The sequence below is a fragment of the Glandiceps talaboti genome, chromosome 7 (assembly GCF_964340395.1).
Source record: "Glandiceps talaboti chromosome 7, keGlaTala1.1, whole genome shotgun sequence".
Lineage (NCBI taxonomy): Eukaryota > Metazoa > Hemichordata > Enteropneusta > Spengelidae > Glandiceps > Glandiceps talaboti.
Window position 1 is genome coordinate 18,620,028 of NC_135555.1, and position 27,252 is coordinate 18,647,279.

Sequence of the window (27,252 nt, forward strand, 5' to 3'; positions counted from 1 at the left end):
GTCTGAGGAAATCAAAATTGAGCAAATGAAGTTATCGCCACATACAACAAATTCTCCGGGAATTCATGTAAAGAATGTTCCCACCACATTTCAGACCAATATGCCCGGTAGTTTTTGAGTTTAAATTTTTAGACCAAAAATGACAATTTTTGACCCAAATCATATACCAGTGATGTGATCATTTTGCTTTGAACTATTTCCCAACTAGACACCACAAGTAATGTCCCCACCAAATACCTAGGCAATCGGTCTGGCAGTTTTGAGTTTAAGTTGTCCACACACACATAGACCGACAGTCTGTCCGCACCATGTCAATAGCACTACTCAACCTTATCAGTTCAGTTGTGCTAAAAATCACTCAAATCATTTGCATACACAACTTCAAGGAAGTTATTCTTTTCACAAATGTATTGTTCAAATAAACACATCAACATATCAAGATACACTCACATAGACATAAAAAAATTGATAATAATATAATAGCCAGTACTTCTCCTGTCCAGTACTTTGGTAACAGCGAATAAGTACAGGAAATACAGTATCTCCTACAAATACTACATTCTACCCCTCTTTGTGGTGATAACTTGATAATGATCATCATACATGTGCATCCTCATCCCTTATTTTCACAATTACACTTATATTCACATCCAAACCAGCAAAGTATTTATCTACAAAAAACATTTATATGTTGCCAAGTAATTATTTATTCATGATCATTCTTCATATTCAATATACCTGAAGGCAAATATTTATTAAAGGTAAATATCTATGGATTTCTAAACAATTTATTGGTTACTGCTTAGGGCCGCAGTAGCTATATCAATATGCAGGTTTCTAGTGCCATCATTTCCACACTATAAACTTACAGTCTCCGTTCAAAAGTAGACATGAAATTATCTGTGTATATGCTCATTAAATTCTAAATTTAGTCATTGTTTTTGATTCAAGATAACTCTCATTTACAAAAACAACACTCATCAGAAATAAAACTATTTCACTGCATTTCACTATCCATATTTGGTAATCCATCCTTTTGTTTACTAAGATAGACACAAACTAAATCAATCATTCTTCAGTGTGGTGGAAGATTACATAAGAGGGTGATAGCAGTTCCTCTGTTGTGTGATTTTAATCACCCTGTGATCAACAATGTGTAAACATTGGAAGTCCCAAAACAACATTGCGAGTTCATGGAACTCTAAACCAATGTCCATTCTATTAGCTTATCACTGTTGTATCAACATGTTGCAATAATAGTTTTAGTTTGTGTCTGTCTTAGAAAACCAAAAACTCAACTACCAGGGTAATAACACTAGGGCATCATTAGCAACTAGATAATAAATTTACTTTATGGAGATATATTTCAATGAAAATTCAGCTACACTGGTTTGTCAAGTATCAATTATAAAGAAAATCAATATTCTTCAAGAGATAGCTAATAATTGACATAATAAAAACAAAAGCTCTGGTACTGTTGTATTGAAATGAAATTTTAAAAAATACAACTATTCTTATACATTTGAATAGCAAGAGATAAAAAAGTTTTCTTTCGTATGAAATAATGATAAAGTGCAAAAAAAAAACAGTCCATTTTAAAAGACATTTTACAATGATAATTGCATTATCTGGATATTATCTGAGAAATACTGATAAAAATTTGGAAGTATATTTGTCATGTGGTCCTTTACTCTTGAGTCACTGATCTCTCAAATTTTACCACATTGATAAACATCTGAGGATTACAAACTTGACATTTCAGTTCAATGCCGATTGGTGGGAAGCCCTCAGTATCAACAGTAAAAGCCAATGACAATGACCCCCTCACCAAAGTACAAAAAATTTGGTTGGTTCTTCAAACACTTTCGGACGATTGCACAATGCCACACAAATTCAATAAGCGAAATTCATTCGTTTAGGGGGCAGGGGGTCTGACCAGTGTCAATGCGATTGCTGAACTATATTTTCGTATTTTTAACCAAATTTTGATGGAAAACTTCCACTCCTACAATGACATCTTTTGTATTTACTACTGAGCTGTTGATATTTCATAAAAATGTACTTCTAATGTGAGATATGGTGCTGGGGTTGACCTAAATGAACGATGTTCGATTGTTGAGCTTGTGCGACATTGTACGATTGTCCCTTTATAAGATGGAATAGTGTTTATTTTTCAACTACAAAGGGTTTTAACAGTAAAGAAATACAAACCATATGCTGACCACTTGGCCGCATACATCTTGAATTCAGAATATCTGTATAATGTAAATTGTAAAGAGTTATTCAGATAAACACTGAACACTTCTCTGTTTAAAATAATTCTCAAGATATAAATTCCATCTACTGTGGATGCCACCATAACAACAAGATTACAGTGAGTAAAGAGTGTGTAAGAGTGTTTACAAGAATTCAAAGTGCTGTTGTAAAAAAAATTAACTACTATTGACGAAGACATATTATACACATACTCAAAAATTCTCGCTTAAGGAGGCTAAGACCCTGAGGATGTACTGTATTTAATAAGTGCAAACTTATAATAAACATGAATGGTTCTCTTACATTTTTTAGATCAAATACATCAGTGTTTCACACACATTGAATCACATCATACCAATACCATGGATAAAGTATCTGTTTTGATTATGGTTAAAAATATACACTTCTAGTACAAAATGATGACTCGGTCACACAAGATGGCCACTCTTTACATCCTTTGTGTTCTTGACTGCAAAACTTTCAAGTGAATCGTAACTAGCTTTCAAATCTTTCCATACAATTTAATATAACCATTACCTTAATTTCATGTTCTTTGTATTGATACTGTCTTCTTTAAATATTGTTTCTCTATATCATTGAATTTCTTTCTCTATTTGTGCATAGTCGACCATTTGCCAAAAATTGTTGTACAGTTCTCAGTATATTTACTGCATTTTAACTGTTCATCAGACATAGCCAGCTAAAGATATGTTATACAGAAATGCACATTAAAGGATTTCCAGTAATAAGTCACATACAAGGTACATAAATTCCCGGAGAAATTGTTGTCTAGAGAAAAAACTAATGGAATGGTTACACGTTAACATTCACCTCGAGAACTATTAAGCCCAAGGGTCTAATGGAATGCTGTAATTCCACTAGGTTATGACTGTTAATCTAATCCCAGCAATTTGGAGAGCAAAATTACTAGTATATTCTTAAAATTAGCATTTAAACAGCTGAAGTATGGCTTTTATATGTGAATAATAAATGACAAAGTGTTAAGAGTATTGTAACTGTACAAAAACAGAACTATTGATGACAGGTTTTTGGGTCAATGCTGCACCACAGTACAGAACATCACATTGAAAATGTTTTATAGTTGAACAAGGTTGCTGTTATGAGAAATAGATTGTATAGTCTCTGCTCACTGCTCTGCAACTCTTCCTGCTCAGAAGCATCAGTTTATGTAACATTATCAATTACATTTACTGTGCTGTATCTCAATTAGTTTACTTACATGCTGGCAACATGCTGGTGAAGCACAAAACATTTTACAAACATATATCTTAAAGTATGTCAAACCATTCATAGTGAAGAGGCATGCAAGTACAAGATTTTATGAGAACTGGTGAAAGTCCAAAAAACAAGTGAATATGGAACTGCATATGTTTACTTCATGTCCGACAATTGACATGTTTTGAAACATTAACAATTCCTTGAATATTTTACACTATAAATATATATATATATATATTAATATGTAGGAAAATACGTATGTTGAAGTAAAAAAGTCGATACAACTACAAATGAAATGTACTCAAATGCACTACATTCGGCAAACTTTAGGGTTTCCACTTCAAAGTATTTAATGCCTTAAATACTGAAACTTCACGTTTTTTTGTGTTTTAATAATATGCAATATTAATTTTAATTTAAATCGTCTTGGAAACAGCACTGAAAGGTTTGACATGTTATGAACGATGTTAACATAAAATAAACTGCAAAGATGAAATAATTTTTCTGTAATTGAGAGAGGAAAGATGAAATAATTTTCCTGTAATTGAGAGAGGAAATGAAAAATGGAAAATAAGTATTATACCATACTCAAGCCAAGTTATTGTCTTTGAACACAAAATATGGATTACATATCCTGGTTGTTCTATGTCATGACAACATGTATCTACAATGTATGTCACTCTTTTTTACAGTGCTCAAAATATGAGTCAAAACGTTCCAAATCGCCATTATTTTCCCCAATTTTTCGTTCCAAATCTCCATTATTTCCCCCAATTTTTCATCTATAAATACTTGAGGAGGTATAATAATTTATTCCCCAATATTTTAGTTCATTCAGCCAGAAAATATTTGTGACCTCCATCACGCATATATTTGTTGGCTGAACAGGGAAAAAATCTTGGGAGAATAATACCTAATTGTCAAACATTATCACATTTTTTGCAATTGGTGTATATCAACACTGTTCACTTCAAATCCTTAGTGTTCTATAGTTGGTATAACTGAGAAAAATGTGAAGTTCTTACAATATGATAAAATTACAAATTTGTAAATGTTTTCTTTTATCCATCTGATGCTGAAAAGAGTCAGTGGTGTAGACTTTTGTTGCTGACAGAGAGAAATCATCATTTTGTCTATAGAATTCCACTTGGTAACTTTAGATATGAAATTGTTAACAACTGACAGGAACAAGAAAAATACAAGCTTTCGAGCAAGCAAAATCATTGTTTTTGTGAATAGTGGCAAGTAGGTAAAATCTAAAAGAGTTCCACTGCCCTCAGTTCCTTCAGCCTTAAAACAGATGTGAAAATGCATGCACGCACATTCCATTATCTTACAAGTTTGTCTTCTGAATGTATAGCTAAAAACAACTCTCCTGGCATCATTACTTGTCTGCCTACACAAGTACATGCCTGTGGGCATACACATTCTAATGTGCAGCTAAATCTTTCTATTGTTCCCTTAGCCTGATCCTGTCTACGGACACTTTTATTGATACTCACCACTGACATCATTGAAACAGTGGGTATATTTATATCCGCGGAAGACATTGCACCTTTCTGACCAACACTTCATAATAGCAATATAATGACTCCATTTTGCTAAGTGTGTGTTAAGTAAGAGGACATAATCAAAGAAGACACTGACATAGATGAACACTGACAAATGGCAAAGGCTGAAATGCTTTAATTTCTTATTCAAACTCACTAGAAAGAGTATATAATACCAAATATTATAGTTTAGGAGGTACACAAACACACAACACATATATAAATTTCATATAGAGTACCACATTAATAGCAGAGAAACTTTTTCTGTTACTTATACACTAGTTTATTGGTGCATCTAGCTAGTAAGGGTAAATTTCATCAAATTATCAGAGGAGTACATAATTATACTTGGTCATTTCTAATCGCATACCGTGTCTCATACATTTTTGGCTTTTTGTACATCGGCTTCCGTCATGTATGGGAGAATTTTCAGAAGTTCATTTATACCTTCTTCAACACTCAAAGTAGACTTAAAGCCAAACATACGAATTCTCTCATAAGACACTTCATAATCACGCTTGTCTTTGTCTTCACCATCGGTGGATTCTGTTATTTTACACCCTTTGACGCTTCTCTGGATTTGTTGAGCCACTTCGGCTTTTGTCATGTTCATGCTTTCGTGACCAATGTTGTAAGCCTTGCCACTCATTTTCTCGTAATTTTGGAGAGCGAGGACAAAGCTACGAGCGGCATCTTTCACATGCAGGAAAGTGCGACGAAAGCTACCCTGGTATACATCGAAGTGCTTAATATTGAGAGCTTTGTGTGTGAGATCATTCACCAGAAGATCTAGGCGCATTCGTGGTGCAACGCCAAACACAGTCGCTAGACGAAGACCAACACCACCGACACCAAGAACAGCCTCTTCTCCCTCGGCTTTAGTTTTGCCATACAATGTGAGCGGACAAATTGGGGTGTCTTCTGTACATACACCTTCTACTGCACCATAACATGAGCCTGTTGATGCATAAACCAGCTTCTGGTGTGGCTGTAGATTCTTGACAACATTCTTTGTACCTTCGACATTGATCTCTTGTGCGAGTTCTGGTTCTTTAGAACATGCAGGATAACCGACGATGGCAGCCAAATGAACGACAGCGTCAACGCCCTGCATTACCCGTGCCAGGTGCTCCTCATCTAAGACATTCCCCTTGATGATGTGAAGATTTGGATTACCGGCCAATGGTAGCAAAGGCCCAATTCCCCACCTAAAGATATCATAAATAGTCACCTCACAGTTCTCCTGCAGCAACATTGGTACCAGCATTGATCCTAAATATCCAGCTCCGCCAGTCACCAGGACATGGACATTATTGAGGTAACCATTACGATGTATACCATTTGTCTCACCATGGAAACCATTCTCTTCTCTATGGTAGCCATTGGTGGTGCCATTAATCGTGCCGTTGGTCCCATTCTGTGCCATTTTTGTATGATATGTGATCTGAGAATCAAGAAAAAGAAATGGCATATAAGTTATATGTCTCAAACTGTGGCAGTATACAAGAAGTGAGAATTTGTTCATAACACATACATGTAGTTTCTGTAGGTTCTATTTTATAAAAAAAAGTAAATTTTATAAGTATTCATTATGTGACTAAAGTGACCATATGCACAAACTAAGTGCAATTTTGTCACTATACAATGTAAAGTCAGTCACACGATATAAAAGCTGTAACCTGCAAGGAAGCATGATCATTGGTTGTGATAACTGATGGTCACTGTTGCTATAGATGCATTAATGGTTACTATGCATATTTTTTTTTTGAATGCTCAATCACTTGACTACCAATTACTGATGCATTTTTGTCCAATAACAATGTACACATACACTTGGAGTTAAGCTGGGGCAAGGCCATGGCTATTAGTCATAAAAAATATATGTATGTGTATGTCATGTATTTATGTGTTTGTGACACATGGTTTGAGTTATTTGTTCTTTGTGCCAACATGTCAATCTCCCCATGGTGATTAATACATTATTATCTTTGATTCTTTTCAGATGTCCACATAGTTGACTGACCTTTCCTAACTGTTGTCTTTGCAATAAACTGTTGTCTATCTTTTGCTATGGGTATAAGATTGCCAGATATGCTTATGTTCATGTTATGAATACATGTAACTCAGTGTTTTATTTAAGGGCGGTAAGTAGGTAAAATCTACCGGGGTTCCCACATCATTTTACCGGGGTTCCCACCTAAACTATGATACATTGCATGGGAAGCACTACCAGTTTTACCTCTTTCCCCCTTTCTGTTACCGGGGTTCCCAAACCTTAGCAAAAACACATGTAACTGCATAATCTGCCAAAATTAAATTACCACTTAAGAACCTAATTAATTCACAAAATATGGAAAAAAAGATACCATCTTCCAATTAAGCCTAGGTACACATATATGTACATCAACTATCAAAACAAGAATTGGTTTCAGGAGAGTCTAAAATACCATTTTTGACCTAAAATATTCACAAAAATATAGACGAGAAAGACATCAATATCTTCTACTTAACAACCCTTGACTAGATACATACACATCAACAATAAAGCAAAACCATAACAGTAGTTTCAGAATAGTCTAAAAAAAACCCACATTTTTGACCAAAAATATCAAAAAGGTTTACCAACAAAGAAAGATGTCATCTTCAAATGATTAAATACACACTCAAACTGATATACTGGTATATACACATATATCATAGCACATACATAAGCAAGGTTGAGGGATGAAGTTGGAAACAAAAGTTGATGGGTGGAAAACCCACTAAGCTAACAGCCCAGCTGTCTTTGACAGCAGCCCTTAAAATAAAGCTGACTGACGTGTCCACTTTTAAGTATGATACTATACATGTAGATGTAGTTGTAATTACAAATACCCACGACTGCTTCAATGTCTTGGGCGTTTTGTCACAGTAATTTAGAAAAAATACACCTCCAAAGTTCATTTAGATTAGTGAAACAGTGTACTTCAAAATTGACTGGTTAGGTACTAATGAGGGCTTGACAGCATTGACAATCAATCAGATGTGGCAATTAGACATGTCTCTTTGTTACTGGAGCTAAAATACATCTATGATGGTTTTTTTTACCAAATCAGTTCGATCAAAAATTAACAACACGTTATTTTTTTAAAAGTCAAAACACTTATGATGAGTGGATTACCAAATACAGACTCAAAGCATTGACTCGGAAGCACCATAGTTATTAAGCAACAACGACATGTAATTAGTAAGTTACAGGAGACAATTACCAGCGTTGAGTACAATTTTTCTTTGTTATTGTACTTGTTAATTTTGTAACCATAATGGTTAATTACATATCACAAGTCAATATCTTATTCACAGAAACTCAGTTAATCAAAAAGAATATTGATGTATTTAATGTTTAGGGCAGTAGAATACATGACGTATTGTTACTTTGGAATGGTAAATTAGAAATGAATGTGACGTTTCGATCCATCTACTATGGATTTTGATCACGCAATAATCAAGGTCCACAGTAGGCCGATAGTAATCCATCGTAATGGTCCATAGATGGATCAAAACATTGTATTCGTTTTCCAATTTACCATTCCAAAGTAACTCTATTGTAATAAATGCATCCTATTGATTCTTGGAACCATCAACATTTCATTCGCCATACACCATTTTTATCAATGATGACGCTCTGTCGCACTACAGGTTACTCAATTATTTCAGATATAAGAATCCAGTCACAAAAATTTCATTAAAAAAGAATTCTTACACTTCTCAAATGTGACAACTGCGTATGTGTACTTACCAAACTTGATTACAGCACTACACTAGTATTTAGGGTATTCAATGTACACTCTCGTAACTTGCTTATGAGTCAGTAAACATCACATACATGTACATGTACAATGTACATGCCCTTATATAGTCTGAAGAGTTATTTGCGATACAAGCAAATACCATATAGCAGCTGACTTATTTGTTGGGCATATTAATAGTAACTTTTCTATTAAAAACAAACATCAGGTCTGAGATCTTATCCCTATATTCAGTAACAGTAATACATGTACATAATACAGTAAATTCATATGCACATGACATTACAAACATGTATATGTCATGATGTAGTCTAGTTCCTATTCAGTATCATTACGATTCATACCTCCACTCCCATACAGTATCGTTACGATTCATACCTTCATGACACTAACAGTATAGTCAAGGCCCTGACGAAAGGTGTTAATTATGGTTCAGCCCCATAGTGAGCAAAGCACAACAGCGCATGCCACTAGTAATAACGGGCTGTTGTCACCGCTCATTAAATATTCATTTGGTACAACCAGTTTGACGATGTCCAGTGTCCAACCAGGACTCCACCGCCAATCTGTTTAAACTAAATCATGTGTGGACGCAACAACACAATCATGTTTATATCAACACTGCAGGAGGGAGCACAGTCTAGTGTGCTCATTGAGGCCATTTCACCAGACTGTGTTGTGGTTAGGGTATCGTTAGAAACCATGTGCACAGTCTGGTCATCCACACTAGTTATGATGTGATTTGCAGTTACTCTGCTTGCACATACATGTACAAATGTAAGTAATACAATCAATCACATTTGAAATTGTTAAAGTTGATTTGAGCTAATATCCAAACAAAACAGCCAACTGGTCAATTTAGGAAGGAATTGTGATGATTATCACTGCATATATTGAAATACATGTATATGTACTTAATGAACAATTCAAAACACTTTCATATATTACTAGAATTGCTTTTTTTAATTAATTAAACAAATGCAGCAATTTTCATAGCCAAATTATTCTGCTGACAGTCAGTGGTTATTTCTTCCATCTTCCAGCTATTACATCACTGCATATCAATATCACTACTTCCATAAAAAATTTCAGACTTGACAGGAAGATACTATTATCTCACAAAAGGAAGTACATGTAACTAATAGTAGTGACTCACTAAAACTTATAACTCTAAAATTCCAGAATACTGTGGACCTTAAAAATGTAAAAATATGAAAACATGTATGTCAGCTGCTTGTACACATGTATATAAATTTTCGTTAGGTTCTTTTAATAGCACTGTTACCAACTTGTTCTAAAATTAAAAAGTTGTGTGGAAACACACAATGCAGCCAAGGAAGTTGTCGGTAATTACTGGCATTTACCAGTTAAAAATATGCCAATGCTGGTAAATTTCTATAAATACCAGCATTCAGCAGGTGACATTTTAAATTTACTGGCATTTAAACTGTGAAATTTCAAATTTATCGGCATTTTACCGGAACATGGTATTGGTATCTATGTTAAGATTTGTAGTTTCATATCTAAAAGTTAACCTTTTACAAAGTTTAAGTGTCTATTTTTTTTACTTTGTTCTAAAGTTTTAAATTTTACCTGCATTTTGCTCCTACATGTAAGTTTTTGAATTTTACCTGCATTTTGCTCCTACATGTAAGTTTTGAATTTTACCTGCATTTTGCTCCTAAAATTTAGAAGTTAGGGGCAAAGTGATCCTAAAAAATATTGCACAAAGAGTTAACTTCCTAGGCTGCAATGGCTTACTTTGTGCAGGATTTAAGCTGATGTGAGTCTCGAGGCTTAAAGTTAAAAGAGTTGTTTTGTATCCTGTAATGAACTATTGGTCTCGCTTTTATATGTGAAATATACATGTACATATAGATGTGGGAAATAGATATCTGCAACACATGCAAATTTTGTAAATATGGAAAATATGTTCATAAATCCTGGAAATTAATTAACTGTTCTAGAATGAGCAGGTATTCCTTGGGAATATTCCATCATTCATCCTTTGATTCCATGAAATCCTCTGATAAGGTAGCTTTACCGGACTTCTTCCCGTCACTTCCACCTGTGTAATAATGTGCCTCTGACATAAGTGATTCCTCTCATAAATGCATTCACAAACCTTAACAATACACATCCTGAAAACTCTCCAGAGTCTACCTCATGAAGAGATGTTACTCAATTTGCCTTTTGAGAAAAAAAATCGAGTTTTACTATAAAGATTCTTTGTGCTTTTCTGCAAGCTGTTTATCAAATCAAATGAACATCCTATATATGCTACTGGGTTTGCAAAGATCATTCCTCACATTCTCACCAATCTGATTAAAATCTGATGTAGTGTCCACGTCACAATTTCTTTTTGGCTGTTACGTTTACTGTCATTTGTTCTTTTGTGAGCACTCGTTACATACATCTGACACAATGTCATAGGTTTTCCCGAACCCAATCTCATATTTACAAGTAGCCAACCAGAATCTGTCTTACAATATAACACTCAACATTCGAAATTGGAAGAAAGAGAACCACCAAACAATAAAGATAAAATCTTTGTCTGCACTCTGCTTGTGCTATTTTTGAACAGAGCATTCTGAAGTACCATACCCATACTGTACACATATGTTTTGGTGCATTACGCGTTGTCATTGATTGAGCTAATTCACTCAGTGCACTCGTGCAGCTCATTAAAACCTACATGTATGGTATTGTGTCAGATGTATGTAACGAGCACTCACAAGAGAACAAACAGCAGTAAACGTAACAGCCAAAAAGAAATCGCAACGTGTACACTACATCAGATTGACATTCTCACCAGCAAGGGTTTATTTTTTCTTCTCTTGTAAGATCTAGGCATTTGTTTTGCTAATGCTGCTATGAGGCATGGATGTTTAAACACAATGACTGCACAAAACATTATTAAATACGGGTTACTTGCTCATTTTTTTCCTTGTTTTTTCCTGTACCTTATTCAACTTGTTTTGGACTAACGACATTTTATCTCACCATATTTTGACCCAGTTTCTGCCTGTTCATGAAGATTTTGGCTACTTTCCTAACAAATCATTAATAATTGTTAAATGTATCTCATGTCACACTTAGTAGTGAACTAAACTAAGTAACCAATTACAACCACCTGTCAGTGTGTGATGGATTACTACTAAACATACACGGTTCACATTTTCCCCAGCAGGAGATTTAGCCAGATTTTCAATTGAATTTGTCCGTTTGACTATACGTAGAGAGAGAGAGAACATAGAGAATGACTACATGTGTAGTACATGTAACTAGACTACTATTCATGAGGCGCAACATCATGTATATTCAGTTTTTTTTTAAATCTTTTTTTTTTTTTAAAAATCTATTTAATCTATTTCCTTTCTACTCATATTACTGAAATACTGCCATTTTCTTGTATATACGTGTTTAAGGTTGAGATGCAGGTTCGTTAGCTCATTTTTCCTCCATCACATTTCACAGTAAAGACAAGATAAATATACCATTTTTTTCATTAATTATGTCGAGTCTTTGTATGAAGTTGTGGTTTCTGTGGTGATTTTTTACATTTTTAACCATATTATTGATCTGTACCCAAAAACTGTGTTTTTTGACGATTTTCACTTAAAGCTATTTAACTTTTACAAACAGTTGAATATAGTCCTCTTTTCGACTTCAAATGAAAGCTATGTACATAAACAAAAAAACGTTCCTCCGGATTTTTTATTTTGTCTCTCATTGTCTTGTTATAATCATCCAAAGTTGTATTTTTGTGTTTTTTGCATAAATTACCGCTTTTCACACTTCTCAACGCAATATCTCTTGATTCCCTCAAAAACTAAACAATCCGGAGGAACGTTTTTTCGACACACTGTCTCCGAGTATTGTCTCCAAATTTGACGCAGCTGGGACGTTCTGACGCAAAGTTAAATAGCTTTGAACTTCACACAGTATACAAAATAAAGAACGTAGAAAAATGCTAATTAACACAATTGGACTCCTTCCGCCCGACAAAAGCTTTCAAATTCGACAGACATTGCAACAGCTGTTTTCTGTGACTTGCAAATATGTTACTCAATCCTTGCCATTTGGTTGTGTACGTTGCAGACATGAAGAAAATCGGGTATTTTAGGAGGGTCATGAAATGCTACAGATAGAAACGTGTTTGTTTCCCGCGATAAAGGTGTCAAGTCATCTATTATTCATCTACGGGTGGAGACTTTGGTTTAATCTTTTATTAAGTTTTAATACGGTACGCGTGCCGTTCTCGACATTACATAGTATACTTTCTGGTTTGGATTCGAAGCTCTTGCTCTACGCAGTTGGTGTTCGTGTTTTGCATGATTCGAGTTCCATATTCCTGCTCATGTATTAGGCATTGCTACGTTGTTGGTGTTTCGTTGAAGACACACAATAAAAAAAGTTAATCCTTTCCCTGAAATCAAATTTCCACACCACGACACCGTACGACATCGGGAATGTTATACAAATTGTAAGGAGTGTTACAAAACTACGGTATAAATAATGGTACTTGAACTCACGTCAACAGTTTTTCTTCCACTGCGAGTGACGTTTTATGATACTCGGAGTCGTAGTAGACATTACCTCATTTATTTAAACTACTTGTACCTTCAAAATCTCCGTTTTATAACTTTAATAGCCTTGAGGATCGCTCGGTGCCAAATTCTTTGCCGTTTACGTTCAGACAGCGTCATCGTAGACGCAAATAAACAACGCAACGCACGTATACTACTACAGTACATGTGACTCGGTGTCGACGTGTCTCGAAAGTTCACGAAGGATCGAGCCGTGATAAGCCGATCGTTAGAGTGTGGTTGCCACACTCAATTTATAGGACCTTAACCCTAATAATATAATATAGTATGTGAAGAGGACGTTGTCAAAATCCACCAACGCGAAAGTTCAAAGCTAGTCTACGGCCACGTTCTGTGAATCTTACAGAAACAGAAATGTAATACCCGGAAATCGCCGATGCAATGTCACGCATCTGACGTGAACTCTCAAGTCTCGAAGATAGCATGGTTCATTTTCGATGCGCCAACGTGTTGATTAAATCGTTTTATTTTTGTAAACATCAATTTTTTTCGATCGGCTAAAACAATTAGCCTGCAATACTGTTAGATATTCGAGATTTGTATGGTTTTTTTTTACATGCATGGTACTTGAAAACCGTCATCTAATACATCGCCGTCGCGTCGGGTACACTTGAAGGCTGTAGACTAGTGTAGTCACAGTCGCTTGTAAACTGTTATTCCTTTCCTAAATGGTTTTATTCTTGTCTATAACGGTCCTAATACAGAACAATGACGTTATTATAGGGATTGACGATATTCTTATGAAATCGGTAGCAATGTCCGACACCCCCCCCCCTCTCCCCCTACGTGTTGTATGTGACTTGTAAGTACCATTTAGGAAAGGAGTAACAGTTTACAAGCGACTGTGCGGCTGTAGTGCAGTGTAGGCCGCTTCACTGTAACGTTTTTAGCCGATGCACTGGTCAAAATCAACGTGCATAAGTCCAGGTTCAAAGGAGGTATTTTTTTACTTTTTATTGGTTATAACCAAATTTACCGAGTTTGATTGGTTTTGTACAACAACACAGCTAAGAGATAATGTCACGTCAGTCATTGCACAGAGGCCTACTAGCTATGGCTCATTTGCATATGAAAAGACACTCTTCTGTAATCAACGTTTCTGTCAATCTTCTTTATGTATGCAAATCTTTGTACATAAACATTCAGGAATGAAACCATATAAAACACATATAGCGTTAGAGTTTTTTCATTTTGAATTTATTAATGGAAAAAATGAACGATTTTCAAAAAATCTTTTAACCAAATGATGGCACATACCATGAAGCTTCATAATGAGCAAAAAAAAAAAAAAGGCCAAAATTCACCAACGAACCTGCATCTCATCCTTAAACATGTTTAATTTCAACGGAAATAGTACTCTCTTTGTTTCTAAATTCTATCTCCGCCATCTACATGTACATATAGTTATTGTTTTATTTACTTTTATTACTAAGTGCTAATTTCCATATCACATTACTTTTTAATAAGGGGAAAAAAGTTCCAATGGTGTTAAAATGCAGTTGAGCATACTAACATCCATTTTTATCATTATTATTTTTTTTTAGTGCCAGTGGCATTGCATTACAACTGTATAGTTTATGTGTTATTTTTTCACACATTAGAAATAAATTTCAATCAACTTATCAACATCTCAGTCTATTAATACGGAAGCTGTCGAAGTTTTCGAAATGTGGTTAGATGTGTGAAAATGAAGTTCAGCAATTGCATCGATGCCAGACCTCCCTTTTTTAAATGAACTTTTAATGTAAGTTCACTCATTTAAGTGTGACATTGTATAATCATCCCTTACGCAGTCTATGATATTTACCCTTTGAAGTCAATATGCTATTGTGGACATAAATACTATAGTATTATCCCCATAGTATTGTGACCTACACTGTAAACTACACAATATAATTCATTCGCTGTACAAACAAACACTGCTGATGTCTACCAATATATAAAATACTTTTGGTACACATACGTCTATCTTCATGCACCATCACACACATTATTGTAGAAAATGTCAAAGCTACATGTGACACAATTATCCCTTTCACTATGTACACAATACTGGTACCTCAAATATAATTCATTTGTATGTATATCATGTAATGTCTATGCTACTGAAATAAGTATACATGTACATACATGTATATGTATGTATGCATCTACATGTATGTATAACATCTACTAAGTTTGCCAGTTATGTTACTGAATTCCAAAACCAAAATAATAAGCTGGTGACATCAAATGCAAGTTACTGGCAATGAATTCCATGCTAAATATATAATGACTAACCAACACCTGTATTAACTCCATTATGGAAGAATATCCTCATATGACTTAGTTCCAGATGGGAACATTCCGGAAGGGGGGGGGGGGGGCATCTCCCATAGACAGCAATACGGGGAGGGTCCGCGTGAAAAGGGTCGTTTTGTATGCTGGTTGGTATCAGAAAGGGTATACTTTTCATGAGGTGGTGTTATGAGAAAGGGTCGGGTGAATTAAAACTGGCATTAATTAACAGAGACTATACAGTCAACACTGGAAGCATTTCAACCTGGTGTATCTACCTTCAACACTTCTGTATTCCCATCGTTCATTGCCACTCTAGATCTAGGGCTGGCTTCCCCTGGGAGCCCTGGCTTTTACTAATTAAAATGCAATGTGGTATCAGAAAGGGTGTACTTTTTGCATAAAATTGGCATCACAACACATTGGGTTTCAATGTTTGTGAGGAGCCTCCCCGTAATGTTACCATGGAGTTACACCCCCCCCCCCCCCATATCATACTTATTGAATATCAATCAATCAATCAATCAATAACTTATTGAGTGTGAATGAAGTATCCAATTTATTACAAGTGCTTGTCAATGTGCAAATTTTATTACTACTACTACGACGGACACATGGGCTTTTTAAAAGTACACACTACATGTACAAGCAAAAAGAAATGTTTTTTTGAATAACGTGAACCACATTATTTTCTTCTTCTTAGCTTTATATAAAGGATTCCATTGTTGTTGTTCTACTTACTGTGTTTGGTAGCCCAAGGGTTGAACTAAGTAAATGTCCGCCACTATTGTGGGATCGAACAATTACTCCTGGATGATTATAGACCCTACAGGTTCGTGAAAACAAAACTGGAAAGTGAACTCCCTGTATAAGGTTAACAGGGTACTGAACTCAATTTTAGTTGAACATCTCAAAGCATTCTAGGTATTTCAAAATGGTATGGGAACTAAAAATGGGTTACGAGCTTCAACAAGAGGCAAATTCTACTTAATTTATGAGGCATGTGGCACTCGCCCTTGTGCCTTTGACCTGACAGTAAAACTTCTCACATGTCTTTTTTAACAACCTCCAGAATGGTGTATGTATGTATTGTACTATTAAACAATGAAATTCTACTTTGATGTTCACAGTGACCCACCCACTAACACAATATTTGCAAATCACTGACCCATTTACATGTATTAGTCCATCCAGTTTTTTGTTGAACCGTTTCCATTTGAACAGGTTGAGCAGTATGTCATGACAACAATATTTAATTGGATATCCTCAAGACAGACAGTTATGTAATGTGTACTATACCATGGCAAACTAATATCCAAGCAAGTCCATACAATGTTTTGTACAACATGTACATGTATCCTTTTCTGAATAGGTATTACAAGAAATTTCAATAAAATCTACCCTCAAGTTCTTCAAGACAGTTTGGATCCACACTTACAAAACTCATCCATATTCATGGCCCTCATGTACAAGTACATTTTTTTGTACAGTCTACTGGTTTCACTGAATTGTCATTATTTCACATTTACTTAATCCCAAAAAAGCTTTAGGCAGGAGTATAGAAAATGTGCCCTTAGTCAACTTTAATGATGTGTTCTATTCCCCCCTTCTCTAATCACTCACACTACTACGTCCAACGTATTGGATTTTTGAACACACCTGCACTACATGTACATGTAGGTCACATGCAACAGAACATGAGTCCGTCACATGCAACCTAGACTAATGATGCTGACCATTGATTGTTGGATGATGTGTAACCATCCATAACAAACACTTGAGTCTATGTATATGTGTCAGTACCTTAGCCTTGCATGGTGTCATGAAATGTATCACCTAACTACGAAAATAGATATATCAATAGATCAGGCAAGTCTCTCAATATTTTGTAATGGGATTCGAAAAGTGTTCCCACAATTTGTGCTTTAGTGACAGGGTAGTATTAAAGTAGTTAAAATCTAGCTCTGAATTTCCCCAGGGTTTTCACCTTGCTTCCCACCCAAAATTGTGAGTAAATATACAATGATAAACACATCTACACAACGTCTACCACAATATAAACCCCAACCCTTTGTTGCTGGGTGCTGCCCCTGGGTTGCAATCAAATTAAGGTGTAAATTTAACATATGGAAATCTATGCAACTTTCACAAAATTTTCGTCTGTTGCCAGGGTTCTCCCCCAAACTTTTCATACGAATATTGAGCAGTGTGCCTGCTAAGCCAATTGGACGCACCACTGATGCACACAATTTCTAGTGATGCACCAGAATTTGTTGTTCCCATATCTCTTACTACATGTATGTGGTGACTCACAAGAAATGCCAGTTTTTCTCATTTTGACTCACAACAAAATATGGTATTATGAGACGGCACACTGCTATCGAGGTAAGAAATTCAATCTTTTCTCATTACTAGAGTTGATATTCTTCCCACTAAAATGATACTATTGATAGCACACAGTATGGAAATCTGTGCACCTTTTATTAGATCCCCCCCCCCCTCCTTTCTGGTTCTCCATCAACAGAACTATGATATATGATTAAGGAATTTATGCAAGATTTCCAAACTCAGCCTCCCTACACAAATTAACCGTATGCTGTACAAGATATAAACATCTATGTAATTTTTACTAAATTTATCCCCTGTTGCAATTACTGAGATGATACATTATATGCATACACATTGAGGTGTACAAATCTATGCAAATGTTCCCACATTCCCTTGTTCTCCCTGTATAAATGAAAACACTAACAACCTCATCCATAATTCAACAGTCCAATTTATCCTGTTTCTCATACCTTGTAGTTTGTTTTTTGTGCACAAACACATAATCCCTGCTAGAAACAAGATTAATGACTTTGATAAACTGACTATTGAATTGGTAACAGTTGAGTACAAACACCCCCTGACATGGGAACGTCAATCCTTCCTCATTCTTTGCGGTTTTACCCACATTCAATTAATTCTATTCTATACTTTCACCACAAAACAATCAAAATAAACAAAAGCTTAATGACACTTTCAATCTGAATAAAAACAATTTGAAAGACAAACAAAATGTATCAATTACATGAAGACAAAAAACTATGCAATTCATCCAATGAATACACCCCTATGCTATATTAAGTACTCTTACAGGCACTAGTGCATACTATTCTGCATGTCACATTGCGATGGTATCAGTTGAGTACGGACACCCCCTGATGTGGGAACAAGGTTTAAGCTGTTAATAATTATTCTTTTGTGTTTTTACCCGGGCAGTATAATACACATGTACATGTATAACTGAGAAAAATTCAAGTTCAGGCTTTGATCTTGAATATTTCTGAGCTACATTGAACCTGAGATAACAACAATGAACATGTTATAATCGAAATGATTCCATGTCAGCTAACACCAAGTCTTACGCCGAAGTTACGGTCAACGTGCCTTTTCACATGCTGCTCCTAAATTCTGGAATTGTTTGCCAACATAACTTAGACTTTGTAACTCTATTGACATTTTTAAACGAAAACTGGAGACTCATCTTTTTAAGAAGGTGTATGCCTAGTTTTAATTTGTTTCATTGGTTGCTACTTTTATCTTTGAACTTTGAACTTGTGGGACTTTGAAGGTTTTTTTTAACTTTTATCCCTTTTCAGTATTCCTTTCACCTTTTTAATTTTGTTCAGCGCTCTATAAATATTATTATTATTATTATTATTATTATTATTATAAAGACCTGTCATGGAAACAATTTGATTAAAATCTGCTTAAGACTTTTTGAATTTAAATTTACTGTTTTTTTCATCTGAATAATGATTGCTGTCTGGAATCTCATGATATCCAGCAAATATGAATCTGATTAAAATCTGATGTAATAATATAGCTAAATTTCCTTTGTTTTTACCTTCATATATTTAGATGTTATTCCCCAATATCTGTCTTTCATTTAGCCTCAGAAATACGAGTGTCCTACATGTACATGTAAGGGGCCTTTATCACTACTCATCTAGCAACTCATTAGGTCACAAGTAATTTCCGACTGAATGAATGAAGAAAAATATTGAAGAATAACATTTATACCAGCACTAGTAATATCAAACATCCGTAATATTTGTTCACAAAAGCATATGGTGTGCTTTAGCTGCTCAGTGCTACTGAAGAGAACACTGCTCTGGAAATCGGGGCTACAGAAATTGGATTGATTGATTGATTATTTGATCAAAGAAAAAGTGGGGAAAGTAATGGCAATTTTGAACGTTTTAACGCATACCGGTATTTCGAACACAGCAGATCTAGTGACGTAGACGCGACGTCATGACACAGACTTGTGCATGGTATAATGTTGTTTATATTTATTTTGCTGTTCAGAGAATTGGTCACCACTATAGTATCTACTTTTAATCAGTTAACGCCTACATACATGTAGACCTATCCCTTTAATTAACCTACATGTCCCATTTACAAGGGGAAACTAGACACTTCTGGTAAATAACTCATAAAGTCAGTCTGTCATATTCAGTGCAACTGTGGTTTACATCTTTTACAACAGCTTCATATCAATATACACACAACTTGTAAAGTATGTTAGCATAGCAACATTTATTTCCCCAGAAAAAAGCTTTTGCGTGTATTCAGCTAAAAAAAATCTACTAATTTGCTGATAGCTTGCTTTGCATAGCAGTACTATGTGTACTAGGCGTAACAAAAAAAAATTTTGTGGTTCCGACAGCCATTACCGATTGGAAGAACAGTTTTATATTGTCTTTTCAAGTTGATGCCTGGCCAGTTTCCACATCCATTATTTCTTGCGAGACTTCACAATTTTCGCAGTTTTATAAATTTTTTCCTGAATATTTTTAAAAAAATGTTTAGGGTCGGCAGGGAAAAACTAGGTGGGGTCGGGTAACTGGAACCAAACAATTTTTTTGTATACTATTAGGCCTTAGCAAAAACACTGGTATGGAACCCTGGTAAAATGACATGGGGACCCTGGTAGATTTCATCTACTAAACCTGGTAGATTTCATCTACTAAACCGGGATCCCAGGCAGATTTTACCTAATGTACCGCCCTTAGCAAAAAAAGCACTGGTATGCAAGCGCCAGGTAGAATGCCTTGGGCACCCAGACAGACTTTACTTAACTACACCGCCTTAGCAAAAAAAAAAAACCACTACATGTACATACATGTACATGTATGTCATCTTATGGCATTAGTCTTTTGTCTATAAAGTAACTCAGAATTTTACATCAAAATGTCTTTAGCTTTCCATCATTGATGAAAAATACTCACCTGCAGGTTTGATTGCAGATATCAGCTAACTAAAACTCTTGTTATCATTATAATTCAAATTTTTGGATTGTAAAACCGACTGAAGAAGAGACCCACTAAGCATATGTCATCTCAGTCACTCAAAAAGTTTTAGCCATGGAAAATCGACATTCAGAACAATTACTTCAACAAACAATTGAATTTTCTGTCCCATCACTTACTGAATAGTCTTTGTAATCATTTGCTGTAACAACTCAATGACATTCTCCATTAATCAATAAACTTTACAGGTGCGCTCTCATTCTCTAATACTAAGTTTAAACAAAAGAAAAGCATGACTTCAAAGTTTTCCATCACTACCCTTCCCGCTCCCCCCAACCCCACCTCCCATCTCCCCCAACCCCTACCTCCCCTCTCCCCCAACCCCATAGTTACTCATTATCATGCACATTCATTTCATTCAATACATGACATTTATCCAGACTTTGTAAAAATTGTCTTTATTACAAGACTAAAATTCTACCAGTGTTCCTGAACAATTTTTTTAACTTAGATTCTCTTAACTAAGACAGTCTGGCTGCTCATTAATTTACTCTTGAGATCTACACCCTTAAAAAAAAAAAATTTATGAATTCAAATTGCTATAAATTCATTCATAATGAATACTTCTAAAATCCAGATTAAAAAAATAAATCTGTCTTCTACTGGAAAATTACTGAAATAGTCTAAAAGCAGACTCCAAATGATGTTTAGTACATGTGTAGGTCAGATTACAGTGTAGTAGCTTCCTCAGGATATTGACCCTGTGATGTAAATCTATGGGGTCAAAGGTCATAAGAAATGTGCCAACTCATGGCGTGTGAATGGGCATGTCACAAGGGATACTACTGTACTACTACTACTACTACAACAATGGAAGTAAAGCATTTCAGCTAGCACTACAGACAGGAGGATATGATGTTTATATACCTCATTCATCGAGTGCTTTTATATTAACATTGTTCATGGAGTGCTTTTACATATTGGTATGCTTTGTTTATGCATACACATATAGAGAGTTCTCCACTGTCCATGGTTTATACTAGTCCTGCTTGCTTATGGAGTAAGTCGTCCCTTCCTTCTCCGTCCTGCGAAGAGCCAGCCGTGAAACCCAGGTTTACCAGAAATGCTGGTAACTAAAGAATTAATGCACCCTGTGGTTAAATATTATTAGCAATAAATGAACTATTTAGTCATTTTACCACACCGTGGCTCTGGAAAAGTCCTGATTTCGACACTTTTTTGGATCTTATGCCGGACTACTATCGTCAAAGAGATGTAAAATGAGTACATATTCGATCGATTGCTCATATTTGATCAGTGGGTATGTAATTCCTCGGTTATTGGTGCGGATGCATTTTGCTCCAACACTTGAGATAGGATTGGTACATTGCTCTTTGCAGGATGGTGTTGAGGGCCATGTCAGTAATCTAGACCTGTGCACCGTCTGCAAGTAGGACTCTAGTAGTAGGTTTCGACCAGACAATAATCAGTTTTTTTGACAAGTCTATCTCCACTGACCACAAAACTAACACCTTAACACATACAGGCTCAAGTTTGAGATTATTCTAGAACATTCCACATCTTATCTATATATTTGGCAATAAAGCCAAACAGTGCAGTTCCTTTAAATTTTAAAACTGAGAATTTTAGACATTCTACTTTAAACAGAATTTATTGTATTTCAAACTCCTTGACATTTGATATTTCACTTGTCAATCAAAACAAGCATTTGAAGAATTCACAGTGTAAATACTCAGATTGCAAACCATTACCATGAGCTATTGGTGAACAAGTTTGATCATGAAAATCCCTGTACCTGGATGTCAGTTTGTCATTATACAAAATCCCTGTACCTGGGTGTCAGTTTGTCATTGTACAAAATCCCTGTACCTGGGTGTCAGTCTGTCATTGTACAAAATCCCTGTACCTGGGTGTCAGTCTGTCATTATACAAAATCCCTGTACCTGGGTGTCAGTTTGTCATTGTACAAAATCCTTGTACCTGGGTGTCAGTTTGTCATTATACAAAATCCCTGTACCTGGGTGTCAATCTGTCATTGTACAAAATCCCTGTACCTGGGTGTCAGTCTGTCATTGTACAAAATCCCTGTACCTGGGTGTCAGTCTGTCATTGTACAAAATGTTGTTTGATGTAATTTATTTTCGCTAATTTCGCTACAAAACAAAAAAGCGAAAATAAGTAGTAGCAAAAATATATATTTCTGCATAATGCAATGTACCAATATGGTTATTAGTGAAAATTAATCTTTGTGAACTACATGAAGACTATAAAATCGCAAAATTTTCTAGTCATGAAAATATGCAGGTTTACAGTATCTACGAGGTACATGGAGAATCCCGCTTGAATTACCATCTGTTGATATGACAATGACTTCTATACAAAAATAACCTTGAAATGTGGTGGTACATGTATGTAGTTTACTATTGCATCATGAACACAAACACCTATTTGATAGTCAAACTGTTTGTAGATAGTAAGAATATACAAACAAATTGGAGCAACGTACATGTACAATGTACATGTATGCATTCAATTTACTCAAAATTATTTTCTTTTTTGCACAAGCAGTTTATTTTGTTGATGCCATTTTTGTTCCCATTATAGAATACTTCCACTCCTTACACGTGCTCTTAAGAGTCACTGCCACCCTTTGGTTACATGCCCACCAGATACATGTATTAACTATTTCAGGAATTAATCAAAATTAAAAAATTTTAAAACCAACTTGAATTTGAATATCTGGAATTCTGATCATCTTGTAGTTAATTAGGCAAAAATAAAAAAAGTTGTTTGGTTCCGGATATCCAACCCCGACCCTAAACTCTTTTTTTTTTACATATTCCAGAAAAGAAAAAAAAATCCTGAAAATCGTGAAGTCTTGCAAGAAATAGTGGATGCGGAAACTGACATCAACGTTAAAAGACAATATAAAACTATTCTTCCAATCTGTAATGGCTGTACATCTGACAGGAAGAAATAAACAACACAGAGACCATATAGAAATTAACAGAAAACATAACTATCTGAATTAGACACTCGCATACAAAAAAAAAATTAAAAATTAAATACAAAATCTACCTATCCCAACTATTTTGAAATTGAATGTAATCGAAACCACACAATTTTTTTTTTCACGCCTTAGCTCAGCAATTTTGGAGTTTTCACTGAAAATCACATTTTAACAAAATTTGCATACCAATCATCAACACAACAATTGAACTTCCACAGCTGGATATCCTTAAAGAATGATGCATTTCAGTCATTTTTCAAAACTATCATGTGACAGTCACATGACTATCTCTATCTCCAGAAATTACTAAGAGTTACAAAAGCACACATACTATTACACTGACCAAGCACAAAAAAGATTGTTGAAGGTAAGGGGTTGGTCATGTACACATGTACATAATAGTCAAAGATAAACGGTATCCCTGGTACCATCTGTTCCCTGTCATTATTGACATTATCCCTTTCTACAAAAGATCATGTATTCATGTCAGAAAAGTGTCAACTCTATACAGATAATAAAAATAAGTTTACCCACTGGAGTCTTAAAACCTTATTCTCTTTCCTCAAACAAACCACCTCTCTTGAACACACATGTCTAGCTATTGTTCACCCATTCCATAATGTCCTAAATTCTTGCTGGAAAAAAATGAGGAGTAAAGATATATTCTAGGTACCATCTCTGATGATTGTGGATAATTCTAAGTGTGAAAGGTCAATGCTACGGCCAGGCATGAATGGGCCACAGTCGTCAGGTAGATACAAGCAGGACTAGCATGATGAGGTCAGGGCTGGATGACTTGCATTATCTTTCCTGAGAGTCATAATGTGTTATGTAACACCCACATGTACAGTTCATGACAGTAACAGCCAACTGGTGTGATGCATACCAGCACCTTACTCACTGACATAGTGATAGCATACTGTATACTAGTACATGGTTACTGAGCAACCTTATCAAACAGAACAAAAAATCCTTTTCTGGTGTTTCTAAATCTGTTAACACACAAATTACAAGTCCACCACCCATCATGACTGATTTTTCCCTTATTTTTTTGTTAAAACGAGATTGACATTAATATGTGAGTATATTGCTGCATTATTTAATGCATTACAGAGCTGATATGTATTTTAAAAAATCTTCTTTTTTTCACTAACGAAGAAATATTATATAGTTACCTATTGCAATACCTATCACAAAGATAAATGTTGCTTTTTTCTTCAAATATTGGTGTTACTAGTAGCAACGACAGAAACATGATCATGCTACGAAACAGAAAATCAATTAATTTTCACTGTTTACCAGAGTATGTCTAATTGTTTGTTCGAAAAATCATCAATGGTATACCTCTACGGTTTATACTTACCAACTATTCAAACGACGATGAAGTGTTCGTATTTTTTCCGGTCAATGGACCTTTCTAGATCTGCTATGCACTGTATGGTGTGTTGCTTCTTCGGATTCGTCTAGACGTGGCCGGCCGTGTACTGCTCCCCGCCCTATGATGGTTACAACAAGAATGGATAGATAAAACCACGGCTATAAAGCTACGTAATCCATACACACGTGAAAATGTCTCTATTGTGGCCATTAATTTGCATACGTTAGTTATGAAAGCAACCAATACGGGTCGGTCTTACCTAATGATTTTTCGGACTGTCACACGTGACCACCGGTACTACTACTAGCAGATAGAGTACGTACGTGAAGGCCCCGGGTGAAGACAAGCTTGGAATGTCGTCTCATCTGTCATAAAAACCACGGATTGACCAAATTTATACTATGTAGGACGAAATTGCCATAGTTCCGGAAGTCTTTATAAACCGGGGTAGGGTACACCCGCGTTCAGCGTTGTCTCGCTTTAGTAAAGACGGAGACGGAACCGGTTCCACAGACATGTGCAAATAGGTCAAAGGTTATTACACGATGTTACCATTGCGCATGAGTAACTTAAGAACGTCTGACAAATTCGTCACATAACCAACCTTCATGTGATGCATGATACATGGTGTGTGGCTTGTGTTTTCACCAATCTGATTAAAATCCGATGTAGATGTCGGCTAATCGTTCATTCCTATTTTACCTTCGTTATTTTGCCTGAATTGACCTTGGTACATCTTTACATTTTTTAGCCTGGTCAATGTAAACATGTACCAAGAAGGTCAATTCAGGCAAAATATAGAAGGTAAAAAATAACAATGAAATCGCGATTAGCCGACATCTACATCGGATTTTAATCAGATTGGTGTTGTCACCTGCTCCTGATGTTTAATTTTGTTCAAATTATGAGCATTATATTTCAGGGCACCTGGTGGTAGCTAACAGGCCTAAGGGAGCCTTCAGTATGTACAGGGGGGGGGGGAATTACACCCCCCCCCCCCATTCTGCGTTTGCAAAAAGTGACCCTCTCCTTTGTTCCATTTTGTAAAACATACCCCTCCCCACGACAACTGCATATACTGAAAGTTAATCAATATTCCCATCACATGTATACATACAAATTAAATGATTTTGACTCTGTATTAGAAATAAAAGTAATATTTGTACATATAAAGTGACAAACAGTAAAAGAAAGGCTAGTTACATTTCTCTTATAATCACACACAATCTAGTTAGTATCTAAAACGTGCTTTCCATGTTGTGCATACTCTGTCTGATCTGGTCACTTGCAAAATTACCTGATATTGTCATCACCATCATCATCATCATCATCACCTTCAGTATTGCCATTATCAGTGTCAGTTAATCTGACTCAATGTTACTACTTGAGTCAGTACATGTATCACTGTCCGTGTTCTCTGTGACATTCAAAACTAAATCATCATCACCACCACCACCACCACCACCACCACCACCACCACCACCACCACCATCATCATCATCATCATCATCATCATCATCATCATCATCATCATCATCATCATCGTCATCAGCATCATCTTCATATTTTAACAATGACATCATTTATACATACATACATACATACATACATACATACATACATACATACATACATACATACATACATACATACATACATACATACATACATACATACATACATACATACATACATACATACATACATACATACATACATACATACATGCACACACATAGACTGTCGACAGTCGCTCGCGCCTTTTTCCCCCAAAGTTTTATCTATTAAACTCCGATCCGACGCAACACTAGTCTAATCGCAGACTG

The 27,252-nt window shown here is 35.5% G+C and overlaps 1 protein-coding gene across 2 annotated transcripts; it reads right to left on the reverse strand.

Moving 5' to 3' along the window:
* Positions 1-674: 674 nt before the first annotated feature.
* Positions 675-25,927, reverse strand: LOC144437533 (GDP-D-glycero-alpha-D-manno-heptose dehydrogenase-like). Of its 2 annotated transcripts, none has more exons than XM_078126480.1 (3): positions 25,750-25,927; positions 25,412-25,544; positions 675-6,489 (listed from the first exon to the last, which is right to left on the reverse strand). In XM_078126480.1, exon 3 carries the CDS (start codon positions 6,469-6,471, stop codon positions 5,422-5,424), a length of 1,050 nt encoding a protein of 349 aa, XP_077982606.1. In that variant the 5' UTR covers positions 6,472-6,489; positions 25,412-25,544; positions 25,750-25,927; the 3' UTR covers positions 675-5,421. The 2 variants fall into 2 exon arrangements, with proteins under 2 accessions (XP_077982606.1, XP_077982605.1); XM_078126479.1 differs by having other exon boundaries at positions 25,686-25,927.
* Positions 25,928-27,252: the final 1,325 nt, after the last annotated feature.

Coding starts and splice junctions, on each gene's coding strand:
- LOC144437533 (XM_078126480.1), bottom strand. CDS start 6,471: ATGGCACAGAATGGGACCAACGGCACGATTAATGGCACCACCAATGGC.